This window comes from Candoia aspera, chromosome 2, assembly GCF_035149785.1.
Source record: "Candoia aspera isolate rCanAsp1 chromosome 2, rCanAsp1.hap2, whole genome shotgun sequence".
Classification (NCBI taxonomy): domain Eukaryota; kingdom Metazoa; phylum Chordata; class Lepidosauria; order Squamata; family Boidae; genus Candoia; species Candoia aspera.
This window is the reverse complement of record NC_086154.1, coordinates 158,695,742-158,722,456: the sequence shown is the minus strand read 5'-3', so window position 1 is coordinate 158,722,456 and position 26,715 is coordinate 158,695,742. Positions and strand designations below refer to the sequence as shown.

The following is a 26,715-nucleotide window of genomic DNA, read 5'->3' as shown; positions in this document are numbered from 1 at the left end:
GCTGTCAGTGCAGTTGTTCACATGTTAGATCCACGTCCCTCCTGGCTGAGTAAGTCCACCCAGGACGTGACCTGGAGTTGTCTAAGCTGTGGGAAATTCATCCTTGACGGACTGGGTGGTCCCACCGTCTTGCGTCCTGTCCTCAAGAAGCCACAGCTAGATTAAGACTGTTGGATAACATCCAATCTATCTCCAACCTTTCCATTTTGATAAGATGGTGGAGAAGGTGGTGGGCCTGCATTCCAGAAGGCTCCAGGAGCACTGGATTATCTGGGCCCTTTTTGGCTAGCTTTCAGGCCCAGCTCTAGTGCTGAGGCAACATTGATTGAACTAGTGGATGACCTCTGGTAGGACCAGAACAGGTGCAACTCTGCTGGCCAAGGACTTATTAGTTTCAAATGCATGCTGTAAATCTCTCATCTCAAATGGGGAAACCTCCTGGACGTTTATTTTTATTTCTTGTTAGGCTTCTTTTCCAAGGAAAAATTGAATGAAAAGAAATCATTCCATGGATGTGTTGAAAAATGGTAAGGCTACAGAAGCAGATGATGCAACTGGATATGTATGTATGTATATACTGTAGTTCAAAAGAATTATTATCCTTTGAAAATTTTAGGTTTTGTTCCACGGTCAGATTTTTGCAAGTCATTTATGCATGTATTTATTGTTAATTCCCAGCGTCACATGGGCAGCCACATAAATTGAATGAATAAGCACGCGGAGGTGGGGCGGGCAAGCTGGGCAGTACACGGCCGATTGCTTCAGCATTGAGGGAAAGCCCTACTGACGAGCAGGCTGAGATGACAGCTCGTTTTAACTAACAAATGAGAACAGGTGACAAACCGGACTGACCGCTTTTCAAGCAGATCGGGGCTGCTCTTTGCCGGCCTTCTCTCCCTACTCTGAAAGAGGGGACTGGCAAGGGGCGCAGTCACGGAATAAAGGACCGAGATGAAAAGTTTCCTGAACGATCGGGCGTTGGTAGAAAACCGGAAGAGATAACCAGACAGTTTCGTCTGAGAAAAGTCGATTCACCCGGTTTCGTTTTCGACATATTCAGAATATGGCCGTCTGGGAACGACTCCGGTTGCCGTTCCTGTGGGCAGCCACTGCGCTTTGTATTGCGAAAGGTAAGGAGGTTCTCCTTCTGCTCGGCCCCCTCCCCGCGCCGCTATTCTCCGCCTCCAGACGTGGATCTTGCCTCAGATCGGAGCGCCCCTTTACGCTGGCACGGCGGGCCTGAATTTAGACGGGCTCCAGCGGGCTTTCTCACAAACTTGCGCCTCCCCATTACAGCAGAGGTTGTTCGACTTGCGGGGAGGAGGGGGGTTCCGTCCATATAGGCCAACTAGGCGGTCTCCTCGGGTGCCAGGTTAAGTAGGGCGCAAACTTTCAAGGAAAAAGAAATTCAGATTGGTTGTAGGGATTGATCTGGGGCGCTAAGTCGCTGCTGCCAGTTTAGGGCCGCCACTGGCGACAGGGCAAACCTCGCGTCTTTCCGTTACTTGAGGAGTAGAAGCGCTACGAAAGACCGAGCGTCTCCTTTCTCAGGCACGGCCCTCCGAGCAAGGGCGGAGACCGGGACAGGATTGCGACTTCACTGCAAGTGGCCTTTCGCGCGCTTCTCTTTCCTTTGCCGAAACTTCCGCGGAAACGCTTACGGCTTGTGTTAATAGCACACGCCGTTAATGTAGTTGTCGTTTATTTACTTTTCATGACACTTGAACCCTAAATTGCCCACATTGGCTGGATTCACCCCACCCTTCAGGTTAAGATGTTAGTTTGCCATGCGGCTACCAGTCCGCCACTTCTTTAGCTGCCGCGGTACTGCTTTCTCTCCCCTCCTGTGGGAATAACCAGCCGGAGCTGTAGGGTGGCGGCAAATAAGTTACTGATTCCAGGCTACCCAGTGAGCTTCAGGGCTCACGGATTTAGAGCAAACATTAATACCCTTTTTGAGGGCAATTTAGGTAAGAGGAACCCTGCTGGATCACAGCATGTCCAGCCAAATGCATTTGGTAAGTTCCAGAGAGCAATAACCCTCTTTCCACCGTTGGGCATTATTGGGCTTCAGGGTTTAGTGACACCGGGAAATCTGTTGTTTGGCCACAGTCACTAAATTCTGAAGCTCAACACTGCCCAACAGATACCAGGCCTGAAAGCCTACACCAGTGTACATACTCCTCTTTCTGCCATTGTCCCCCAACAGCTGATACGTAAGGCATGCTACATCAAGTAATTTGGCATTATTTTCATATTTATATCCTGCCTTTCACTCAGGAACATTCATAGCACTCCCTCCTCCTACTTTTCCCCACAACCACCCTGTGAGGTAGGTTGGGGTAAGAGAGTGGTGAGCAGCAAGTCACTCTGACCTTCCATGGCTCAGGGTGGATTAGGACCTGGCTCTTCCCAGTTCTAGATCAGCACCTTCACCACCACACCAGTTCTTCCATTTTATGTTAAAAATCAACTTAAATAAAATGGTCTGGGCTAGTTTTACACCTATAATGTGTATTTTTACTGAAAGGAACATTAAAATGAGGAAAATCCTTCCTCCATTTGCTGCAATTGAGAACTTCACATTTTATTTGTGATGAAAAAAAATAATTTTAATAATTCTTATGATGGAAACTTTATTCAGAGTCTGGTGGACAAAGGTTGGATTCATTGAAATCAAAATAACAAAAATATGTAACAACAAAAAAACACTTCTGTTTCTGATGCATGTCAAGTGGCTTTTACAATAATTCAAATAGTTAAATACAACTATTATACTCTCAAAGTACATAACTAAAAAAAAGTTAAGTTATGATGTCCACATGTTTTATGTATTATTAAAGGTAAGTTGTAAATTGACTGTTTGGCGATTTCTGCTTTAAGCTGCTAAATTAGATTACTTGCTTGAAAACTAATTGCCTAGAACAGGGGTCCCCAAACTCTTCAGCTCATCGACCCCTTCATGAAGTTTCAGTTTGTTCATCGATCCCCAAGCATTTATTATATGAAAATAATTTAATAAATGCTACTTTAACAAATAATACTATGAATAACAACAACGATAATAATAGATAATAGATAAACTTTACCTACAGGGCTAGGGACTGGTGTGGAGTGCTACAGAGACCCCCAAAGATTAATTGACCCCAGTTGACCTTCCACCATTTACCGACCCCCTTTTGACCCCTCAACCATTTAATGATCCCTTGGATAGACCCCTTGGATAGTTGATACTGCCCACTTTGTGGAGGCCCCCCCCAGCCTAAAACTTAGAAGCAAGGGCTCAACTCGCTAAGCAGAACACTTCATAAGACTTTAACATGGTATAGGCATGTTTGTTGTGGTCCAAGATATTGTTACTGTAAGTCTGAAAAGACATCCCGTCTGTACTGGAGCCATTTGGTTTAGGTGAACTGAGTTCAGGCTTTTCTAGCACATTCTCCTCTTTCTTCATCACCCAGAAGTCAGCATTTACCGAAAGTGCTACAGCATTTGAGAGGGTAGGACTTCCCCAACTTGCTCCAGATTAATGTTTTGGTTTCAAGGTAGTACTAGAATAATGTTTGTGTAGTGTAACTGCAGGATTGCTTTTTCTGGTTTGTCTAGCCTTTAAAGCTGGAAAGTTTGAACATTATTTTGGATACCTTTAATTGGCTTAGTAATAAAGGTATTGCTGTAATATGGAGAACAATGTTTCTCCTAGGGAGAGGAAGTAAAAGTCTGTTCATACATGAATGTGGAAAGGAATGAATAAATCCAAAAGCATGATTTATGTGATTGTTTAGGATAAAAGACTGAGAGAATTAGTGAAGGATACAAGGGCAGTGCAAGATTCCAAATGTGGCACAAAGCATTCTTTCGGTAGTGTCAAGTAAGAACAAATGCATATGGAAGAAAAAGAAATTAGTGAAGAAATGAGAGTGAAGGTAGAACAACTGCAGGGAGAGAAAGCATGTCCTGTGTGAAAAATATAACAAAACAGTTAATCTCCCCACAAACTGAATGGAAAGTCAATGTAAGGGGGGGGAAAGGATTTGGAGAGTCTGGAGATGAGAAAAAATGTATATAAAATAGTGATTGCTGCAGAAAATGATGATGAAAGAGAATATATATATATATACATACATACATACATACATACATACATACATACATACTGTGTGTGTGTGTGTGTGTGTGTGTGTGTGTGTTTAAGCGGCTGGATAGCGTAGTGGTTAGAACATCGCCTTTGGAGCTGGAGACTGGGGTTCAAATCCTGGCTGTACCTACCTTACCAGTAGGGGTCATTGGGCAAAGACCCCCTAACGCTTCACCTGCCTACCTCAAAAATATGAGAGTGACACGAACCAAGAAAGTGATGCCAGCTCAGACATTGCCCGGATTAACAAGGTCCATGTCAGATGTTGGGGAACCAGGACAATCTGACGATAAGTGGGCGACTGGAACAAACCATGCATGGACGAAACAAGAGAACCTGGAATTGATGGAATGCTACTACAACAGCAGACCTAATGAGAGGGGATATATGAAACACATGAGGGAACTATGGATGGCCGGAAGACCTGCATCCACACTGACTGAGAAACAGCTACTTACCCAACACTTCACCATAGTGAAGAGGAAGCTGCTCTCACAACTTGAGATAGACCAACTATACATTACATCCAGGACTCAAGAAGACCCGGAAGACCAACTGGAGGTGCAGCCAACACCTGAAGCTGGAACATCACAAGCTGGAACATCACTGCCACCCCCTCCATTACAGAGCACAGCAGCTGATATGAGGCAAAAGATCATGGATAAACTGGCTACAGTCAACTCTCAAGACTGATTACCAAGGCTCAGTGGAGAAGTACCCTCAGATAGTATGCTAGAAGATGCCAACAGAGCCCTCACGACAATCCCTACTACCAGTATAACTCAAACCAATGGACTAGTATACTCTACAGCCACTGTAATCCTGAAGATGCTTGGCTACATGATCAAGAAGAACAGGAGTACATACCCTCCCCCGCCCCCCCAGAAAATGAGGTTGGAGGCTAAGATCAAGGCAACTCGGAGAGAAGTTAGTCAGCTGGTGGAACTACAGAAGGGTGTGGAGATTAAGGATAAGACTCGGCTACTGAAAAAATACAAGGGCCTGACTCCATCTGAAGCCTTAGAGACTGCTAAACAAAGGCTCACAGCACTGGCTACCAGGCTAAGGAGATACACTAGAGAAGCAGAGGCCAAGCAGATAAATGCCCTGTTTGCCAAAGAACCATCCAAGGTGTACAACACAGTAACAGCAGAGCCACCAACAGCAGAAAATGAACAGTACTGGAGGAACATATGGGAGAAAGAGAAGACACATAACACCAGTGCAAAGTGGCTGTAGGACCTGAGAGCAGACCACAGCAATCTCCCAGATCAGGAGCCAGTCATCATCACAGTAGCAGACATCCAACAGCAGGTCAAGAACATGAAGAGCTGGACAGCACTTGGCCCAGACATGATCCACACCTACTGGCTGAAGAAACTAACAGCAGTGCATGAACGCCTAGCAACACAGATGAATCAGCTGCTAGCAGCAGGTTCCCACCCAGACTGGCTATCACAAGGTAGAACAGTGCTGATCATGAAAGACCCCCACAAGGGAACAGCACTGTCCAACTACTGGCCAATAACCTGCCTCCCCACAACATGGAAAGTCCTATCAGGCATCATAGCCACCAAGCTGCAGGACCATATAGGCCAGTACATGAGCATGGCTCAGAAGGGCATTGGGAACAACACCAGAGGCTCCGAACACCAGCTGCTCATAGATAGGGCAATCACCTGAGACTTAAGGTCTAGACAGACCAATCTGAGCACAGCCTGGATTGACTACAGGAAAGCCTATGACTCAATGCCCCACACATGGATCTGTGAACGCCTGGCACTACACAGAGTCAACAGGACACTCAGGACCATCCTCAAGAACTCAGTGAGACTGTGGAAGACAATATTGGAAGTCAACTCAAGGCAGCTTGCACAAGTGGCCATCAAGTGTGGCATATACCAAGGTGATGCACTGTCCCCACTGCTGTTCTGCATGGGTTTGACTCCCTCAGCCAGATAATCACAAGAACTGGATATGGATACAAGTTCAAGAGTGGAACTACCATCAGCCACCTCCTCTACATGGATGATATCAAGCTGTATGCTAAGAGTGAACGAGACATCGAGTCACTGATCTACTTGACATGGATCTACAGTGAGGACATTGGGATGTCATTCGGACTGGAGAAGTGTGGCCGGATGGTAGTAAAGAGAGGGAAGGTAGTTAAGACTGATGGGGTGGAACTACCAGCAGGCCACATAGCAGACATACAGACAAGTACCTTGGTATCCCACAGACACATGGGAACCACGATGAGGAGGCAAGGAAGACAGCAACAACCAAGGATAAGACAGGTCCTGAAGAGCCAGCTCAATGGGAAGAACAAGATCCACGCTATCAATTTGTATGACCTGCCAGTCATCAGATACCCTGCCAGTATAGTGAGCTGGCCAAAGGAGGTCATGGAGGCTGCTGATGTGAAGACCCAGAAGTTCCTCACAATGTACAGAGGTTTCCACCCCAAGTCCAACACCCAGAGACTGTATACCAGGTGGAAAGAGGGAGGGCAGGGTCTGGTGAGTGTCAAAGCCACTGTCCTGGATGAGACCCAGAGCATCCAGGAGTACATCAGTAAGATGGCACCAAAAGATGAGCTGTTGAGAGAATGCCTGAGGCAGCAGCAGACATGGAAGGAAGATCAAGCAGAGGAAGTGCCATGGCAAGACTAGACCCTGCATGGGATGTACCATCGACAGATAGCTGAGGTGTCTGACATTGGGAAATCCTACCAGTGGCTGGGAAGGGCTGGACTAAAAGCAGCACTGAGGCACTGATCATAGCAGCACAAGAACGGCCACTAAGCGCCAGATCCATAGAAGCAGGGGTCTACCACACTAGACAGGACCTGAGGTGCAGACTGTGCTAAGAGGCCTCAGAGACAGTCCAACACATAGTGGCAGGGTGTAAGATGTGGGCAGGAACAGCACACACTGAATGGCACAATCAAGTAGCTGGCATTGTGTACAGGAACATCTGCACAGTGTATGGGCTAGACCCTCCCAAGTCCCTATGGGAGATTCCACAGAAGGTTGTGGAGAATGACAGGGCTAAGATCCTGTGGGACTTCCTGATCCAGACAGACAGGCAGGTACTGGCCAATCAACCGGACATCATGGTAGTAGACAAGGACCAGAAGACAGTGGTGGTGATAGATGTAGTGGTGCCAAGTGACAGCAACATCAGGAAGGGGTATGAGAAGCTGGAGAAGTACCAGGGCCTGAAGGAGGAACTAGAGAGGATGTGGAAAGTGAAGGCCAAAGTGGTCCCAGTGCTGGTAGGGGCACTTGGGGCTGACCCCCATACTGGGAGGGTGGCTCCAATAGATCCCAGGAACAACATCAGAGCTCTCTGTCCAGAAGAGTGCAGTGCTAGGAACAGCTGAGATCCTATGCAGAACCCTCAAACTCCCAGGCCTCTGGACCCAAGACTGAGGAAGACACATATCACCCATAGGGGTGAGAAGGGAATTTTTATATGGTGAGAAGAAGATACTTGCAAAAAATGTAGTCAAAGAGAAAGGAATGACTAATAAAGGCAAAGAACAAGCAGTGATTTAGATGGAAATTTTTAAAAAAGGTAAGTGAGTGAAGAGTGCAAAATAAGTAGCCTCCAGCAGAGTGTATGGAATAAAAATGGTTGGGACTGAGGTGGTTGGGAATCTGTTGTTTGCATGTAGATGATGCCATGTTTTGGGCTCAGAGAACCGGGTTGAGTTGCAGTTAATGTAAGATGCAAGGAGGATGATACAGAAATTAATGTATGAAAAACCAGGATATTTGCCAGGGAAAATGGAGTGAATAATTTACATACTGCATATCTAGATAAAATTTAAGATGTACAGTAGATGCAGGTAGAAGGATAGTGGGTAGTATGTAGCTGATTTGAAGAAAGAATATTTGTTGAAAAAATGAAAATGGCTGTGTGTAATAGTGTGCTTTTGCCCCCTCTGCTATTTATTTATTTATTTATTTTTATTCTAATTTACATAGCACTATGTAGAAGTGGGAACAGCCTCGTGTGGCGCAGAGTGGTAGGCAGCAATATTGCAACTGAAACTCTCCCCATGACCCGAGTTCAATCCCAGCGGAAGCTGGACTCTTGGGTAGCCAGCTCAGATTGACTCAGCCTTCCACCCTTCCGAGGTCGGTAAAGTGAATACCCAGCTTGCTGGGGAAGGTGACAACTGGGGAAGGCAAAGGCAAACCACCCCACTATACTCTGCCAAGGAAACGTCCTCCCAAAGGGTCAGACATGACTCGGTGCTTGCACAGGGGACCTTTCACCTTTCACATGTAGAAGTGAATGTTGGGTATGCCAGAAGAAAAGAGCTGAATGCCGTAAGAATGGGATATTTGAAGTATGTATGATGAAATAAGAACAGAGTGGGTAAGGATTGAAGCATTGTAGATTGAGTACAAAAGAAAGTGATCAGTACAACAAACAATGTGGTCATTTGATCTTTTATAAAAAAATGAATGAGGATTAAATGGAGAATGAATGGGCTGCAGGGAAGACCACCAAGGAAGTCATAGTTGGATGCAACTGAAGAGGTTTTTCAAAAGAAAGAGGGGAGAAATTAAAGACAAAGGGGTATGATGTGGTGGAAGCAAGAACCATTTGCAAATATAAAATGATGTGGGTTGGTATGGTGAATAGGGTTGAGATTTAGCTATATCTCCTTTTCTTATGTCATGCCTTTCATTTTATGGAAACACAGAGTTGGAAGTGATTTTAAAGATCTAATCCCATCCCTGGTCAGTGCTGGATCCACTCGAGTATCTCTGACAGATGACAGAGATGCTGTCTCTGTTTGAAGGCCTCCCATAAAGGACAACTCACCTCTTCATGTGGCAGCCTGTTCCATTAGTTGACAGCTTATACAGTTGGGAATTTCTTCCTGCTGTCTAGCCTGGGCCTTCTTCTGTGTATTTTTAACTCTCTTGTTCTAATTCTGTTCTCTTGGGTAACAGAGAGTAAGTCAACTGTCTGCTGTGAGATAACCCTTCAGATATTTCATATCTTGTGGGCCAACCATATTCAGATCCTTTAACTGTTTCTCATAGGACAGTTTCCAGAACCCTCACCAACTTGGTAGCCATTGTTTGAACTTACTCCATTTGTCACTGTACTTTTTGAACTATGATGCCCAGAACTGGACACAGCATTCCATGTGGGAACTGATCAGGTTAGAATAGAGGAATTACATTCTGTGATCTGGATTCTGTGTTCCTGTTAATGCACACCAAGAGACCATTTGTCTTTTTAGGAGCTGTATCACATGCTGCTTCGTGTTTAACTTGTGGCTGACAGGGACAGACAGATAACTTTCACATGTACTACTGCCAAGCCAGATCTTCCCTACCTTGTTATTTTATTTTATTTTTTTAATCGTATGGCATAGCAGTTAAATGCTCATGCTGCTTTTTCTTGCTGGGAAATCCTTGTGAGGTCCAGCAGCCAGATGTGTAGACTATTTAGCCATGACAAGTCACGTTGCCCAGGGTGCACCACGAGGAGGCTAGTCTGCATTGCACCGGGTTGGGCTGAGAGAAAGTGACTGGCCCAAGGTCACCCAGCCGGCTTTCACGCCTAAGGTGGGACTAGAGCTCACAAAGTCCTGGTTTCTAGCCCAGAACCTTAACCACTAGACCAGACTGGCTCTCTTGTAAATGAAAAAGCATGATAGGGAAAAGAAAAGGAGAAAGTTTAGACTGAGTGGTCCTGCTGAAATGGAGAGGATCTTGCAAGCCCTGGAATCAGAGACAAGGCCACTCATGCATGCTTTAGCAAAAAAATTAGCTGATAGGCCAATGACAAAAGAAGGTTTGGTAGAGTCAAAGGCATACTTGGGCAGAATGTGATGGACCCAGGGTTATGCCCATGGCTGACCCTTCCTGCAGCTGATTGGGTGGGAGAGATGCCCAAGGCTGATAAAACACTAGAACAAGGCTTACAAAATACTTGATCCTGTTGTAAACAAGGGAGGAGGGAAACTCATAGTTGTTCCTCAGTTTGTAAACCCAGCTGTGTGAGAAGGCTGGGTGGACTGGATGAAGGTTTTTGCAAGAAATGCTTAAGTAGCAACTGGAGGAAAGGATGCCAGTTGATGCAAGAAGAAAATAGACATAGGAATCCAAAATACTGGTTTTGTGAAAGGGAGAACAGAAGTCAGTCCAAGCTATAAAGTTGGGAAAATGGGGAAGTGAAAATGGGGAGAGGGGAGGAACTACCTTCGCCAGATGCTAGCCCTGTCACTAGTGAAGTTTCCTATCACATTAGGATTCCTTGGTTGGCAAATGGGGGAAATATTACGCCTTCTTGGAAAGCAGAAGCTGTATGCTAGGAGTTTCTGAGTTTGGTAGAAGTCCCAGAAGAGGAAGTGTAACTCCAAGTTTAAAATGGAAAAACCCGTAAGGGGGTGAGAAACCCCAAAGAGAGGAAAGGAGAGTGAAAAGGCCATAGTAGACAAACATGTTTGTTATATTTGTGGTACAGTGCGACATTGGGCTAACATTTGTCAAAAGCCATGACCTTAGCTTCCTTGCACAGTCCTGACTGAAGAATGGAAATAATGACCACAGAAGTCAATGACCAGGAGGTAGAGGGGCTCTTGGATACTGGCAGTGAGAGAACTTACCTAGCTAAAAATGATCTGGAGGCCATTGCTAGTATTTTCAGGCAAAGTGGAAAGGTCCCATTAGTTGAAGCCTACTCAAGTCAGATACAGACATTGTGGGCATTATGAAAATGTTGTCATACAAGATAGTTATTGCAACCAGCATGCCAACATGTGGGCAGCCAGTAGTCAAGGACACTACACTGCAACCCCAGCAGGAAAGGAAGGTAGCTGGAGTTACATAGCCCAGGCAGAAAAGTTGCAAAAGCAGTTGGAGAAAATTGAGGAGAAAGGGTTATCTGTAATTCTCCTTTCCCACCCTGATTCCATTGTTTTTGGAAAGCAGGCTCTTAAAGAAAATTATTAAATAAGGCTGTCTGGCAAGATGAAAAAGCAAGAGGGTAGCCTATGCAGCACAAATGGGAAGTGGATTTAAGTCCCTTCCAGGAGAGAGAACCTTCCTTAGAAGGTTGCAGGAAGGCGATGGTGTCAGAGGACGAGGAATGGGTGGCTCACCCTGTCTTTGTGAAGAAGGAGGGAATCCTTGATTGTCTCAGAGGACCCTGTTGGTGGATGAAAGGTAGAGCAAGTAGTAGTTCCATGGAGGTTTAGGAAAGGCTTACTGAAACTTGCACATGAAAACTCTTTAGTAGATCACATGGGGTAAGAAAAATCTCTAATAAAGTTTAAAGACCAATTCATTTGGCAAGGGATACCAAAGATGTGAAATATTTACATATTTATGTTCATTATGGGTTATGTTCATAAGCCTTTTGTAGTTCTATGATAGTTAATACTACATCATCTGCATGGCATTTAAGCTTATGTTCTCCACAAATTTTGAGACCTGTTATTTGTTTGTCACTTCAGATTTTTTTTCTGCCAGTATTTCTAACATGATGATAAATAATAAAGGAGAGAGTGGACGTCCTTGCCTTGTTTCTTTACTGATTTGATGATCTACAGGATCAAAAATTATGGCTAATTTTTGCTTTTTGGTGTTGACATACACTTTTAACCCAAGCTTGAAATTTTTCTCCTGGGTTCATTTTATTCAATACTGCCAGCATGAATTGCCACTGCACTCAAAGGCTTTTTCCACATCCAAGAATAGTACAGCTTTCTTCCTTTTTTATTTATGTGTTCTATTGTGTTGATTATGAACCTACTGTTATCCTTTATATTTCTCTTTGGGATAAAGCCAGTTTGGTCAATATGTATAACATCTGAAACATATTTCTTCGGTCTGTTAGCTAATACTGTAGTGAAAATCTTATAATCTACATTCAGCAAGGAAATTGGTCTATATGATTATGATTTTTCTGGATCGATCTCTTCTTTATAAATCAAAGTTATATATGCCTCTTTCCATGTTGGTGGTATTACCTTTGTTTCTTTGATTTCATTCATCATATTTGTCAATGGTTTTGATGATAATTCTTCTTTGAATTCTTTGTAGTATCGTGTTATCAGTCTATTTGGGCCTGGTACTTTTCCCAATTTGATTTGTTTTATTGCTTTTTTTGCTTCTTGAACAGTTATAGGTGTACTTAATATTTGCCTATGTTGATCATTTAATTCTTTGATAACCAATTTTTCAATATATTTATTCATAGTAGCTTTGTCAATATTAGCCTTGGAATATTTTTTTTAAAAAAGGCTGCCAATTCTCCTATTATTTCCAATCTTGAGTGTAACAATTTGGAACCTTTCTTTATTACTGATATTGTTGGTGAAAGACACTCATATGATTCTATCAAACCCCAAACGTTTAATCTTCACCCCTGAAGTAGTTGTATGCAGACTTGAGCATATCTGGAATCAAAACAAGTCCCCCTCATCCATAGAAAAAATGGGCTGGCAGGGGCTCTTAACCAGTTGCTGAAAAACATGCTAAAAAGAAAGCAAAGGGGCGTTTGGCTTCCCTATCTATTTTTAGCATATAGAGAAATACCTTGAATTTTCATAAGATTCAGTCTTTTGTTATATGGAAGAAATCTGGGGAGGGGGTGCATTTGGTAAAAGAAGAATGGACACAAAAGTTTCAAATGATGTGTCGCTGGTACATGATGCCAGAGAAATTATCTATAATGTATAAAGGCACTTCAAATGAATGTTGGAAATGTGAACAGCATGAAGGCACATTTTATCATGCTTGGTGGACATGTAAAAAAGCTAAAAAAAAATGGATTCAAATACATAGTTTGATACAGAGGATTTTAAAGATGTATATTCAGTTGAAGCCAGAACTTTTCCTTTTAGGATTAATGAACAAACGGTTAGAAAAAAGGCATGGAAGACTGTTTCAGTATAGAATTACTGCTGTGAGATTACTATATGCACAGAGATGGAAAGATTTGACACTAACCACTATGGAGGAATGGTTGGTGAAGTTGACAGATTATGCTGAAATGGATAAATGGACTTTTTTGATTAGAGAAAAGACACTATCTACATTTATTGGTGACTGGAAGCCTCTTATGGACTTTTTGCATAAAAATGAAAAAAATGAACTTGTGATTTATGGTTTTGATGATTAGACAGGATAGATTATGGAAAGAAGAGTAATATGATGTACCATTAGAGAGAGTGTTTAAAATATATTGTACTTATAACTGCTGTGAAGAAAATCAGAAGCTACTTCTTTATGTCTTTTTTCTTTTCTTTTCTATTTTTCCTCAACTTTTTTCCTTTTCTTGCACTTTTTGCTTTTTCTTTGATTCCTTTCTTTTTGCTTTTTCTTTCTTACTTTATGTTAGTTTGTGTTGGTTTTTATCTTCTTGTTTAAAAGCTTCAATAGTAATAATAATTTAAAAATGCAGATTGTAGGACAGGTGGCAAGGCTTTTTACTTTGGTACAGAAAGTGGGGGCTGTCAATTACAAAACAGAGTTGGGATATAGGAAAATCAGACTCTGTCATGTAAAACCTACTAAGAAAATGAATTGACAAGAACCCAACAATAGTGTTGGGAGCACACAGGGAAGATTTTGCAGAGGAAACCTATAACTGTCAGCTAACCACAAAAATAAATCACACTAAGATACAAATAGGTCCAAACTTGTCTCCGCAACTGAAAGCACCCTTAGAAAGACTCTCATAGGTATCCAAAGAAGTGTTTGCACGCAGCTCAGGTACTACTGCAGTGGTAGATCGTAGAATGGACTCTGGAAGTGCAAGGCCAATAAGTCAAAAACTTTACTGTATTCCAGAAAAAGCCAGATACACATGGGAAGAGAAAATTCAAAACATGATACGGATAGCTGTTATTGAACCATAACTCAGCAAAAAGACTTCCTCTGCAGTTTTAGTGGTACAACCTAATAGGGAAGTGAGACTTTGTATAAAGATGTCTCAATCAGGTAACAAAATCTGATCCTTTGCAAAAACTCTAGTAGTCCAGTCTACAAAAAAAGAATTTTGATTGTCATGGTGCACTAGCAGCCTTTTAGAAGCTAATGGACATAATTCTTCTGGGCAGGAAGTACTGTGGAGCTTATCTGAATGATGTTGTAATTTACAGTATTATCTTTAAGAAACATTTGCAGCAATTAAAGAACGTCATTTCATTTCCAGTCACAAAGAAGCTGGCTTCACCATTAATTCAGCCAAATCATCTAGGTTATTCTGAGCTGCATTATTTGGGCTATACAATTGGTCAACAAGAAGTTTAACTAGAAAAGAAAAAGGTGCAAGCTAATCAACAGATTAACCTCTAATGGTTAAGAAAGATGTAAGATTATTCTTAGGACTTTGGGTACTATGGATGGTTTATATCTCATTTTTCCACTAAAGGAAAAGTTCTCAAATTCTTAATTAAAAGGAGTGAACCTCAGAAAGTTCCTTGGATTCCTGAATGCCAAAGTCTTCTAAGAGTTAAAAACTGCTTTGTGTAGTCATCTTGTGTTAAAAGTACTGGATTTTAATCTTCCACTGCTTTTCTATGTATTGATGTATCTGATGTGGGATTGGGAGAAATCTGGTTGCAACACTTTGAGGTGGAGGATATTCAATTCTGTATTTTTTTTTTTAAAAAAGCTCTTACCTTAAGAAAAAATAAACAGAAAAGAAGGCCTATGTTCTGGAGCAGGAGGTTACTATAGTCATAGACTACCAACCATTACTGTATATGGAAAAATATAAACAATATAAACATACTTTATATTGAAAACACTAACTGGAGACTCACCCATTGATATCTTATACTACAGCCATACAAGTTTGTAATTCGAAACCCGTCAGGGAACAAAAGTTGATGGTTTTCTCTTTTGATAGGAAACTGACTCAGAGATTGCTATCCACAAAACAAATATCAATAAATCCAATGGAAGGCTGGGAGAACACGCCCCAACCCTTCTCCAAAAGAAGGGTTATGTCAGGCTCTGCCTGAGACCCAATAAAAACACAGACGCTAGAGTAGACTTTAGGTTCTGGTTTTATTTGGGAATAGAATGCATGCCCTTAGAAAGCTGAGAGTGAGGGGAGCGCGCCGGAACGGGATTTAAATAGCCCGTGCTGGTCAGCGCTCCACCCCACATTACCCCAGGTGCGCCTCATGAGTCCCAACAGTTCGTCCTTGTCAGATGAGAGGTCGTCCAGCCCCCTGCGCCCCGGGCATCGCCTCGATCGCCTTCCTGTGCGGTGATGATCCATTGCCGGGCGATCAGGCTTCTAATTCCTCGAAAGCCCGGGCGCGCCCTTCCGAACCTCGCCTGTTCAGTCGTTATTCAATTTCATGTCAGTTTCCTTTTATTGTTGCTTCCTGGGCTGCCGGACTCGGTCGTTACTTAGTTTCCTTAAACCCCTTACTTCTTTTGTGTAACTCTATTGCCCTTGCCTTATCAGCTCAGGACCCATATCCCTATATTGTCACGCGAGCCGTTGCGATGTCACAAACATCGCAACGGTGATCATGACAGGTTATAGGAGAAAATGGAGAAGTAACTGATATCCGCCACCCTGTTATGTACCCACCGAGACTTACAAATTGTACTTTGTTGCTGATAATCTGAGTTTGAGAAATAGCCGAGGGAAGGAGTATTATACACAGAGGGCCTCTTACAGGAAGAGAGACGTTGAAATGGGCTAGGAGGCTGGCAAGAGCAGGAAGAAGAAAAAAGGCTACCAAAGCAAGACTGAATTCAACAGTCTTGGGCTGCTGAAGAGATGCATGATCCAAGGTCACTGAAGAGGAGTTGACAAAGTAATTGATACATAGAAGGGAGTGATATGGCCTGGGATGGGTCTACCATGCAGAGGGGAGGATAGGGAGGGAGAAGGAGGCAATAAAAAGAAGATTAAGGTTGCACTAGCTGGGAGAGGTTGCAAGCTAAGTCTGATCTATGGCCTTGGTTTGGAGAATTTAGCAATAGCTACTGCAAGGCGGCTCTTTTGAGAAATGGTACACACCACCAACAAAGAGACTGTTGTCATCTTCCCTGTGTTTCTAGAGAGGCTTTTAGTATAACAAACTTCCTAATCTCTAAATTAACATTTACCCCGAAACCTGTGCTATATTACATTATACTTACACTAATGTCTATGTCTGTGTTTATCTAGTTCCTAACCCAGCCTTTCTTAACTTTTTGACCCTGGAGGAACCCTTGAAATATTTTTCAGGCCTCAGGGAACCCCTGCACATTCAGGCTCAAATATAGGCCAGATGTTACAAAGTTGTTATATTTGTTTCCTGTGTAGGCCTGTAGATACGCACTAACAGTGTTCTTAAGCTAAAAATAAAGAATGAAACTTACCTCTTTAATGTGAAGTTGCCCGAATTTGAAATAATTTTTTAAATGAATTGTGATCTCCCAGGGAACCCCTAGTGAGCTCTCGCGGAACCCTAGGCTTCCACAGAACTCTGGTTGAGAAACCCTGTCCTAAACTGTTCTGTGGACGTTTCTGTTGTCCTTTGGTGCCTGAGTTTACGACAAAATTAGTTGGCTTCTGATGCTGCCAGCTGCTCTGAACTGCTGCTGAAAGCATTGGCTTTGGACAGTTTCTCAGTTTGTGCTGGGAGGTGGGGAAAGAAAGGTGTCTTATCAGCTGCTGGCCAGCCCTAGGCGCTCAGCATCCAAGCCTGCTCCTCCTTCACCCTCAGTTGCCTGTTAAGCTGCTCTGCTCCCTTGGCTGCCAGTTCTTCCCCTCTGCTCTCCCACAGGAGGCAAATCTTCCTCCAACACACCAGCACTTAGGTGCTATCAGTGTTTTCCCTTTATAATTGGAAACAGGGTGTGGTCCGGTGCTCCTCAGGCTGCCTTAAAGTCCGAGGGGAAAAAACAAACAGAAGGAAAGAGGTCATGCTGGCCCCTGCAGGGCTTTTCCTGCCACAGCTACACAATTAGCTACAGCTTTTAGGGTGGGTCCATGGTTGTATTGTAGGCAGGGAGACAGCTAATCTCAAAATAGGTGATTAGGCAATAAAAGTATTTGCTGTGCTCCATCTCGAGCCAGGTTGGTCTAGTGGTTAAGGCAGCAGGCTAGAAACCGGAGGCTGTGAGTTCTAGTCCCACCTCAGGCATGAAAGCCGGCTGGGTGACCTTGGGCCAGTCGCTCTCTCTCAGCCCTGGAAACGAGGCAATCTAATCACTTCTGAAATCTAATACTACCCATCCAACCAAAGGTGCTATATGTGTATATTCCAAAGTAGCCCAAATTGGAAAGTTAACACCAATTGTTAGCTTCCAGTATTTAATACTTGACAGTATTAAGCTTGATGATATACAGTTAATCCTCACTTAATGTTCCCAATTGGGACCAGAATTTTGGTTGCTAGTGAAGCAACCAAAAGCGAATCCAACCCAATTTTACAACCTTTTTTGTGGTAGTCATTAAGCGAACCACTGCAGGCATTAAGCAAACCACATGGTCATTAAGTAAATCACACAGTTCCCCATTGAGTGTGCTTGCCAGAAGCCGGCTGGGAAGGTCGAAAATGGCAATCATGTGACTATGGGACGCTGTGATGGTCATAAATGTGAACCAGTTGCCAAGTGCCCAAATTGTGATCACAAGACCATGAAGATGCTGCAACGGTTGTAAATGTGAGGACCGATCATAAGTCGGTTTTTCAGCACCATTGCCTGAACCATCACTAAACGAATGGTTGTTAAGCGAGGACTACTTGTAGCTTCAGAATGTATATTTTACATTCCAGGTTCCTATGCAATATTGTTCTTTACAGCATCAGACCTTCCTTTCACTTCCACTTCCAGACACGTCCACAACTGAGCGTCCTTTCAGCTTTGGCCCAGCCGCTTCACGCTTTCTGGAGCTACTTGTAATTGCCCTCTGCTCTTCCCCAGCAGCATATTGGACACTTTCCGACCTGAGGGGCTCATCTTCCGGTGTCATATCTTTTAGCTTTTTGATACTGTCCATGGGGTTTTCTTGGCAAGGATACTGGAGTGGGTTGCCATTTCCTTCTCCAGTGGACCACATTTTGTCGGAATTCTCCCCCATGACCTGTCCATCTTGGGTGGCCCTGCACGGCATAGCTCATGGCTTCATTGAGTGGCACAAGCCCCTTCGCCACGACAAGGCAGTGATCCAGGAAGGGGATCTTTTTTTATGCACATACCTAAATATTTAATGGATTCGGTAGAAATTCGGAATTGATATTCCTTAAATGGATGGGTGACCAAATTTTCACCTATTGGCATCAACTCCGATTTGGACTAGTTAATTTTTACTGAAGGCATCTAATATTTGCATCAACATTGGAATAGTAGTATGAAGCTTAGAAATGAACAAAAGAATGTCATCTGCAAATAAAACCAGTTTATGTTCAACTGAATCCCCCCATCTTGTCTAACAGCACAAGCCAAGGGTTCCATGCAAATATCGAAAAGCAAGGGACATCCTTGTCTAGTTCCTCTAAATAATGGGAAAGTAGCAGAAAACACTTCTGAAACCTTGCCAAGAAAACTGCAGAGACTTGTTCAGGCAGTCACCAGGAGCCAACACGGACTCAAAGGCAACACCCCCCACAACAACAAAAGCTCTATCATCCTTTGAATGCTGATTCAAAGTTAAAGTTAAAGTTTCCCTTCTGCTAAAGTTCTGTTTCGCTTCTGCAAGAACATAGATGCAAGACAGGAGTCAGGAAGCTCTGCCTTCTTCCCATCAACAGGAGTTATGAAGCTCTGCCTTCTTCCCATCAACATTCCCCTGAGTCCTCTGTGGCCTTTTCTTTCTAATGTACTCAAATAACACTTCTTTGCAGCCTGAACATGGCCTTTCTGATACAGGTCCTATAGCTTCTAGAGATCCCCCTGTTTTTTCCTTTGGTTGTGAGCCCCTTCTCCTATTTCTTATATATGTCCCTTTTTATGTTGAACATTTCAGAGAGTTCTGCGTGTATCCATGGTGGTCTCTGTACATTCCTCCTATTTTTACCCCTTGTTAAGATTCAGCAGCGATTGTCCTTTCGGTATCTCATAGGATTCATAGGTTTTCCCATCTCCAGGATTTAAAGCCATTGGAACTGACCTACTCTGTTCTCCTGAAGTGCAGTATGCAGATCTGACTCTTCTCAGTATCTCACCCGTTAGATATTTCCATTTCTGGTCTATGCTGGTCATATCATAGGGACATGCCCAGATTCACACACACAACTTCTTACTCCCTTTCTGTATTTGTATAATACTGCTTACCCTAAAAGGGTAATGTCATGTTTCCGTTCCGATGTTTATGGTTCCTCGTAACGTTTCACATGTCATATCTGCAGTTGCGTGCCTGCCTGGCCACGCTGGTAAATTTCCTTTGTGCTGACTTGTGATCTTCTGGAATGTATGTTTGGGTTATCTCTGCTGTTCAAGGTTACTTTCTCAGGCCGATTCTAACGGTTGCTAGCATCTGGGGTGGGTGGTTGCTATGCTAGCCTGAGGGGAAGGTTCGCAACAGGAGCAAGGCTTTTTAAGTTTGTATTTGGCGCGCTTTTGCTCATTCTCAGCTTTCTTCGTACTTTGCATACTATTCATTCAATAAATTAGTTTTCTATAGTAACTACTGATGAGACTCCTTTTATTGGAATAGGCAATCATTACAGGTAATGTGATGGATATGACAGATCTGTATTTAGAATATCACAGGCAGCTTATTTTCTATTTTTCTGTTTCTTTGATTGTAGGTTGCAAGAATTATACAGCCGTAGTCGGTATTGAAGGAGAAGACATTGTTTTGTCACCATTAGTTATAGGCAGTCTGACAGGAATTTCTTGGAAGAAAGAAGAAAATCTAGTGGCTGACTCCAAGTTTACAACTGGAAAGGAAAAACAAAGAATCAGTCTTGACTCTTCCTCTGGTCGTTTGTTTCTCAAAAACCTTTCACAGCAGGATTCTGGAAATTACACTGCACAAGCTTTCATTAATGAGAGAATTATGGAAACTTGTTTTGTTCTGAAAGTACTAGGTAAGTAGCAGTACATTGGATTATATACTAAAGAGTAAGAGATAGGCAGAACAGTTCTATTTTCATTCTGAATGTACATTATAGGAATGCTTATATTGTCACAGTGTAAAGTATTCTGTACTATTTAAGCTACATTAAGCTTGATGATATACAGGTAGTCCTCACTTAATGTTCCCAATTGGGACCGGAGTTTTGGTTGCTAAGCGAAGCAACTGAAGCAAATCCAACCCGATTTTACAACGTTTTTTGTGGTAGTCATTAAGCGAACCACTGCAGGCATTAAGCAAACCACATGGTCATTAAGCAAATCACACAGTTCCCCATTGAGTGTGCTTGCCAGAAGCCGGCTGGGAAGGTTGAAAATGGCAATCATGTGACTACGGGATGCTGTGATGGTCATAAATGTGAATCAGTTGTCAAGCGCCCCAAATCATGACCACATGACCACAGGGACGCTGCAACGGTTGTAAGTGTGAGGACTGATGTAAGTCGGTTTTTCAGAATTGTTGTAAGTCTGAACCATCAGTAAACAAATGGTTGTTAAGTGAGAACTACCTGTAGCTCCAGATGCGGAAAACTGAATCCTTCCTAATTATTCGGTAATTGCATTTTCTGTAAAGATATTGTCAGAATTGAAGAACCCCATAAGAATTTTCTAAACAAAGAATTTAGTTTTTGAAAATGTTTTCCAGGTATTTGAACAGGAATTCCTCTCAGAATATAAATTAATCTGGGAATAATATTCATTTTGAGAGCATTCATCTTTCCCCAGAAGGTGAAGTTTAATGACTCCCAACTCTCCATATCTGAAGGAACATCCTTACCTATTTTATTTTATTTATATTACATGTTACTGAGTTATAACTTTTGCTATGCACATACCTAAATATTTAATGGATTCGGTAGAAATTCGGAATTGATATTCCTTAAATGGATGGGTGACCAAATTTTCACCTATTGGCATCAACTCCGATTTGGACTAGTTAATTTTTACTGAAGGCATCTAATATTTGCATCAACATTGGAATAGTAGTATGAAGCTTAGAAATGAACAAAAGAATGTCATCTGCAAATAAAACCAGTTTATGTTCAACTGAATCCCCCCATCTTGTCTAACAGCACAAGCCAAGGGTTCCATGCAAATATCGAAAAGCAAGGGACATCCTTGTCTAGTTCCTCTAAATAATGGGAAAGTAGCAGAAAACACTTCTGAAACCTTGCCAAGAAAACTGCAGAGACTTGTTCAGGCAGTCACCAGGAGCCAACACGGACTCAAAGGCAACACCCCCCACAACAACAAAAGCCCTATCATCCTTTGAATGCTGATTCAAAGTTAAAGTTAAAGTTTCCCTTCTGCTAAAGTTCTGTTTCGCTTCTGCAAGAACATAGATGCAAGACAGGAGTCAGGAAGCTCTGCCTTCTTCCCATCAACAGGAGTTATGAAGCTCTGCCTTCTTCCCATCAACATTCCCCTGAGTCCTCTGTGGCCTTTTCTTTCTAATGTACTCAAATAACACTTCTTTGCAGCCTGAACATGGCCTTTCTGATACAGGTCCTATAGCTTCTAGAGATCCCCCTGTTTTTTCCTTTGGTTGTGAGCCCCTTCTCCTATTTCTTATATATGTCCCTTTTTATGTTGAACATTTCAGAGAGTTCTGCGTGTATCCATGGTGGTCTCTGTACATTCCTCCTATTTTTACCCCTTGTTAAGATTCAGCAGCGATTGTCCTTTCGGTATCTCATAGGATTCATAGGTTTTCCCATCTCCAGGATTTAAAGCCATTGGAACTGACCTACTCTGTTCTCCTGAAGTGCAGTATGCAGATCTGACTCTTCTCAGTATCTCACCCGTTAGATATTTCCATTTCTGGTCTATGCTGGTCATATCATAGGGACATGCCCAGATTCACACACACAACTTCTTACTCCCTTTCTGTACTTGTATAATACTGCTTACCCTAAAAGGGTAATGTGATGGATATGACAAATCTGTATTTAGAATATCACAGGCAGCTTATTTTCTATTTTTCTGTTTCTTTGATTGTAGGTTGCAAGAATTATACAGCCGTAGTCGGTATTGAAGGAGAAGACATTGTTTTGTCACCATTAGTTATAGACAGTCTGACAGGAATTTCTTGGAAGAAAGAAGAAAGTCTAGTGGCTGACTCCAAGTTTACAACTGGAAAGGAAAAACAAAGAATCAGTCTTGACTCTTCCTCTGGTCGTTTGTTTCTCAAAAACCTTTCACAGCAGGATTCTGGAAATTACACTGCACAAGCTTTCATTAATGAGAGAATTAAGAAAACTTGTTTTGTTCTGAAAGTACTAGGTAAGTAGCAGTACACTGGATTATATACTAAAGAGTAAGAGATAGGCAGAACAGTTCTATTTTTCTTCTGAATGTACATTATGGGAATGCTTATATTGTCACAGTGTAAAGTAACATGCCATATTCTGTACTGTTGTGTTATAATGGTGCTAATCGACGTCAGAACTATAGAAATGAATATTTGGCATAATTGTAAAATCCAAGTTAATTAAAATAGAAATTACTGTTCCAGTCTTTGTGGGGGAAGGTAGATTGGACTGCTGTCAGTTGAGCTACAGCAAAATCTGGAACGTCTCTACTGATTTCTATATGTACCTCTCAACAATGCAGCTGATTATCCACAGAAGCGGCAAACTTCTGTCAAGATTATATCACCAAAATTCAGCAGCAAAGTGGCCAGATTTAAGCAGTGGGATTTTTTTGTGTGGGGGGTATTCAAAATTGAGAATGAGAATGGGAGCAGGAGGCCTCCCATTCCTTTCACCTCCCAAAATCTAAAAGCGGCCATGGATGGGTATTTGGCATATTTTTGACATTTTTTTCAGGATTTTATGGAAAGGTACATCAGCAGAAGACTCCTGGGGACAAACTGCTCTCATCACCATTCTTTACCCACTCACCTAGGCCTGAAATCAACATTTGGGTGGCAGTTTCAGGCCATTTTCATGGGTTTGGGTTCTGACAGAAGCAGATCTGTACAGATCAGTCAGTAATACCCAAAGTTGTATTACCACACTCAAGAGAGAGAGAGAAAACAACAACAATAGGATGTAGCAGTCTCGCTCATACACAAATGCTAAGAAATACCTCTTCATTTGAAAATGAAAAATTAAAATAGAATCTTTCTGGATCAAGAATGGAGAATCATCTTTCTTTTGCAGTTGGGTACAGAGTTCTCATCTTCAACGATAAGGATTAGATGGATCCTCAAACAGTTGGAAGGAAAACATGGGACCCCTTTCAGTAACTGCTTTGCCAGTACTTTTTGGCTGAGTTGGTTAATCATGCTCCTTGGCTTTCTGAAACCATGGCTGTCTGGAACTAGAATTCAGTTCAGTTCAAGAGGTGGGTACAGGCATACCTCCTCTTTGTCTGATTCTGGATGCAGCTGATCAGGTGAAGGTGGCTGGCTCTTCCAGGCTATGAAACCCCCATTCAGCCAGGCTGCTTCCCAGGAAAGCTTGCCCTCTCAGAAGGCAATGTGTTAGAAGGGTCAATTCAGTTCCAGTAAGGCCTAGCAAGTTACTTGGGGCTGTACTGCAAATCCAACCCAGTGGAGGATCCTGATGGACCTCCACCCATATGAGGTTCACCTTGGTTGAGCTCCAGTTCCATTCAGGGTGGGGCTTGGCTTCAGAGGTCTCAAAGTGGTTTCTCTCTGGAATAAACAAAAAACTTACAAGTGAGAGTGAAAATCCTAAAATTTTCCTGGGTGACATTAGCTTTGCATGGAGTTGGAAAGAGAAGAAGAGGAGAGCATAACTGAGCAGAGCAAGAAGAAGCAAGGTTTTATTTTCTTTTTAGAAGAGGTTTCTGACCTGAGGAAAAATATTACTAGTCCAGGTAATCCCATCTTGAAAAAATGGGGGACAAAAAACAAAAAGGTGATCAAATTAACAAAAGTAGATCAGAAAGAGACAAAAGGGGAGGGGAGGGGAGGGGAGGGGAAACTCCAACATCAGATTGTCAACTCATTACACACTATGGTTGATGCCAAGAGATCCAGGAGGATCAACCAAGTTGTACACCATCTGTCTGTCAGGGCAAACAAGACAGCTTGGGTGCCAGAAACAAGTCTGAAACTTGACTGGAACCAGTCCAGATAATCCAAATCCTCCCAGAACTCATGAGGCTGATCAGCCACCACTCTGCCATGTATCTTGCTCAAAAAAGGTGATACTTGTGATAGGGTGTCAGGGTCAGTCTCGCTTCGCAATAAGACACAGACTCACTTAATGGATATTAAGGATTTCTGGTTTATTGGAATGATGGCTGACAGAACGAAAAACGGGAACGGGGGTGGTGATGTGGAGGTGCCCCTTTTATACCCTCTTGTGGTGCCCCGGGCTCCTCCACCCTGCATTGTCCCGATCCCTCTTGATGGGACCCTTGATGGCTGCCTGGGCGTTTTCCCGGTGTCTTCCTTTGTCCCCCGGATTCGGTTGTGTCCTCCAGGGCACCAGGTGCGGCTTATCTCCGTTCTTCCGACACCCTTCTTTTCAGCTGTCTATGGGTCCATGGGTGTGGGTGCTTTTGGGTGCTTGTGTTAATCCCTGGTTTAATTATCTCCTTCCTCTATTTCTTAATGATCATGATCTATGTTGTGAGGCTCTTTGTGCCTTGCAACGAGGTCATGACATAGGGTGGCAATTCTCACATGCCTTCAGGTCTACGGACATCAACTTTGGGAAAGGCTGCACCAGGCACCACTTCCTTTAGTCCAGGCACTACCTGCTTCTGATCTGAATGATGTCAATTCTCTTTGAATAGATTTAAAGCAAAGACATTCCTAAATTTGAGTGAAAACTTGATTTGATGGACCATTGCTGAGGAGGGCTTCTGTTCTTCCCAAAAGTCCAATCAGTATCATAACCTCATCACAGATATTTACATCAATTGGATAATGACATCATTACTCTAGTGATGCAAATTGATGTAAATGTTTGTTATTTCAGGGGGCTGCCCAGATGGAAATTTTGTCCATCGCATCTGGAATCTTGTAAATAAGGGCCCATTACACTGAGATTTCATCGTACTTGTTTCTAAATAATGACTGCAAGGCCCAAATGTCTTTGAATAGCGCTTTGGGGGTTTTAACTCTCCCCCCTTTGATTTTTTAAAATCCTCTGTTTATTGAACTATCTAATCAAGTTCTATATAGCTTTCCATGTGGTTACTTGTACTGTTTTCTGCTCAAATTTGAACTGTTAAAATCAAACCTAATAGCACGTGGCTTTCCCATGGTAGAATTTTAAAGCTGTTTTGAATAAATCAGTATATTATTTTTAATTGGATAGAAAAATGAACATCTGTTCAAAGAAGTGAGGGTTTGTTTGTTTTTTTGGCCCAAAACGTAATTTAAAATGAAGCCATGGAAATATTCTCATATAAACCCCTTGAATAACTCAAGCTTCTGTTTTATTTATCTCTTTGTCCTTCTCTTGAATCTCAAGTACTGCCTGATATAAACTGCACTGTCAACAATGATACCATTCAATTAAGCTGTACATCGGCAAGTCAGGGTCTGTCTTTGTCTTACTCTTGGGATTACATCGGATATAAAGAAATTATCAATGAGAACCACCAGTCAGTTATTCAGCTTCGGAGGAACTCGGACCGTTTTCAGAAAATTACATGCTATATTTCAGCTTTTGGTTCTTTGGTTTCAGCTAGCAAATCCATCAATCTGAGTGACTGTATTCCAGAAGGTAGGTTTTTGGATTATATAGTCTATGGTTCCTTTTCAGGAAGTTGGTTAAAACCCACACAAGGAGGTTGCAGTCTGATTAACTGGTATCACGGAAACATGGCAGTTTCTAGTTTTGGGGGTTGGTGAAGGACATTGAATAGGCTAGAGATGTATCTTGCCTATTCAAAGAAGATTCACATAAATGGTTGACATGATGGAGATGTCCAGTCACTAAACATTCACTTCCCACAATAGCAAAGACAAGGTGCTATTTAGGCTAAAGGAAAAATAATTTTGAATGAAGAATTAAAGAGTCTAAAGTGAAAGGGCACATAAAAAGGGGAGGGGCTTCAGTCACATAATTGTGGCTGCGGTCATATGATTGCCATTTGCAACCTTCCCTGCCAGCAAAGTCAAAGGAGAAGCTGGCAGGAAGTTGCAGGTTTCAAACTCTCTCTCTCTCACACACACACACTCACAGCTGCTAAGTGAGAACAGCAATTTACTCAGGGCTGAGTGGATAATGACAGACAACGAAAGGAATGTAAATCGAAACAGAGTCTTCTGGAAAGAAAGTTTGCCTCGGTAGTTTTGCTTTCAAAAGGAACACGCAGAAGAGACGTCAAAATCCAGACCACAGTTGAGAGAGCCAAGTCAGGATTGTCAGCCAGTCCAAAGGTCAGGGTTTCAGGGTTTTTACACAAGCAGGAACAACACACCAGGTGAAAAGATGGAGGAAGTGTTCATTCAATTTGCAGATAACTAAAAAATGGATGGAATAGATAGAAATAAAAATCAAAACATCGTTT

The 26,715-nt window shown here is 42.5% G+C and overlaps 1 protein-coding gene across 1 annotated transcript in view; it reads left to right on the top strand.

The window, feature by feature from the left end:
* Positions 1-809: 809 nt before the first annotated feature.
* LOC134491076 (uncharacterized) overlaps positions 810-26,715 on the top strand; it is a 35,168-nt gene continuing 9,262 nt past the window's right edge. Inside the window, exons 1-4 of the mRNA XM_063294588.1 lie at positions 810-1,130; positions 19,887-20,168; positions 22,216-22,497; positions 25,671-25,925. Coding sequence (XP_063150658.1) covers positions 1,064-1,130; positions 19,887-20,168; positions 22,216-22,497; positions 25,671-25,925 — 886 coding nt within the window. The 5' untranslated portion in view covers positions 810-1,063. The remainder of the gene's footprint in view (positions 1,131-19,886; positions 20,169-22,215; positions 22,498-25,670; positions 25,926-26,715) is intronic.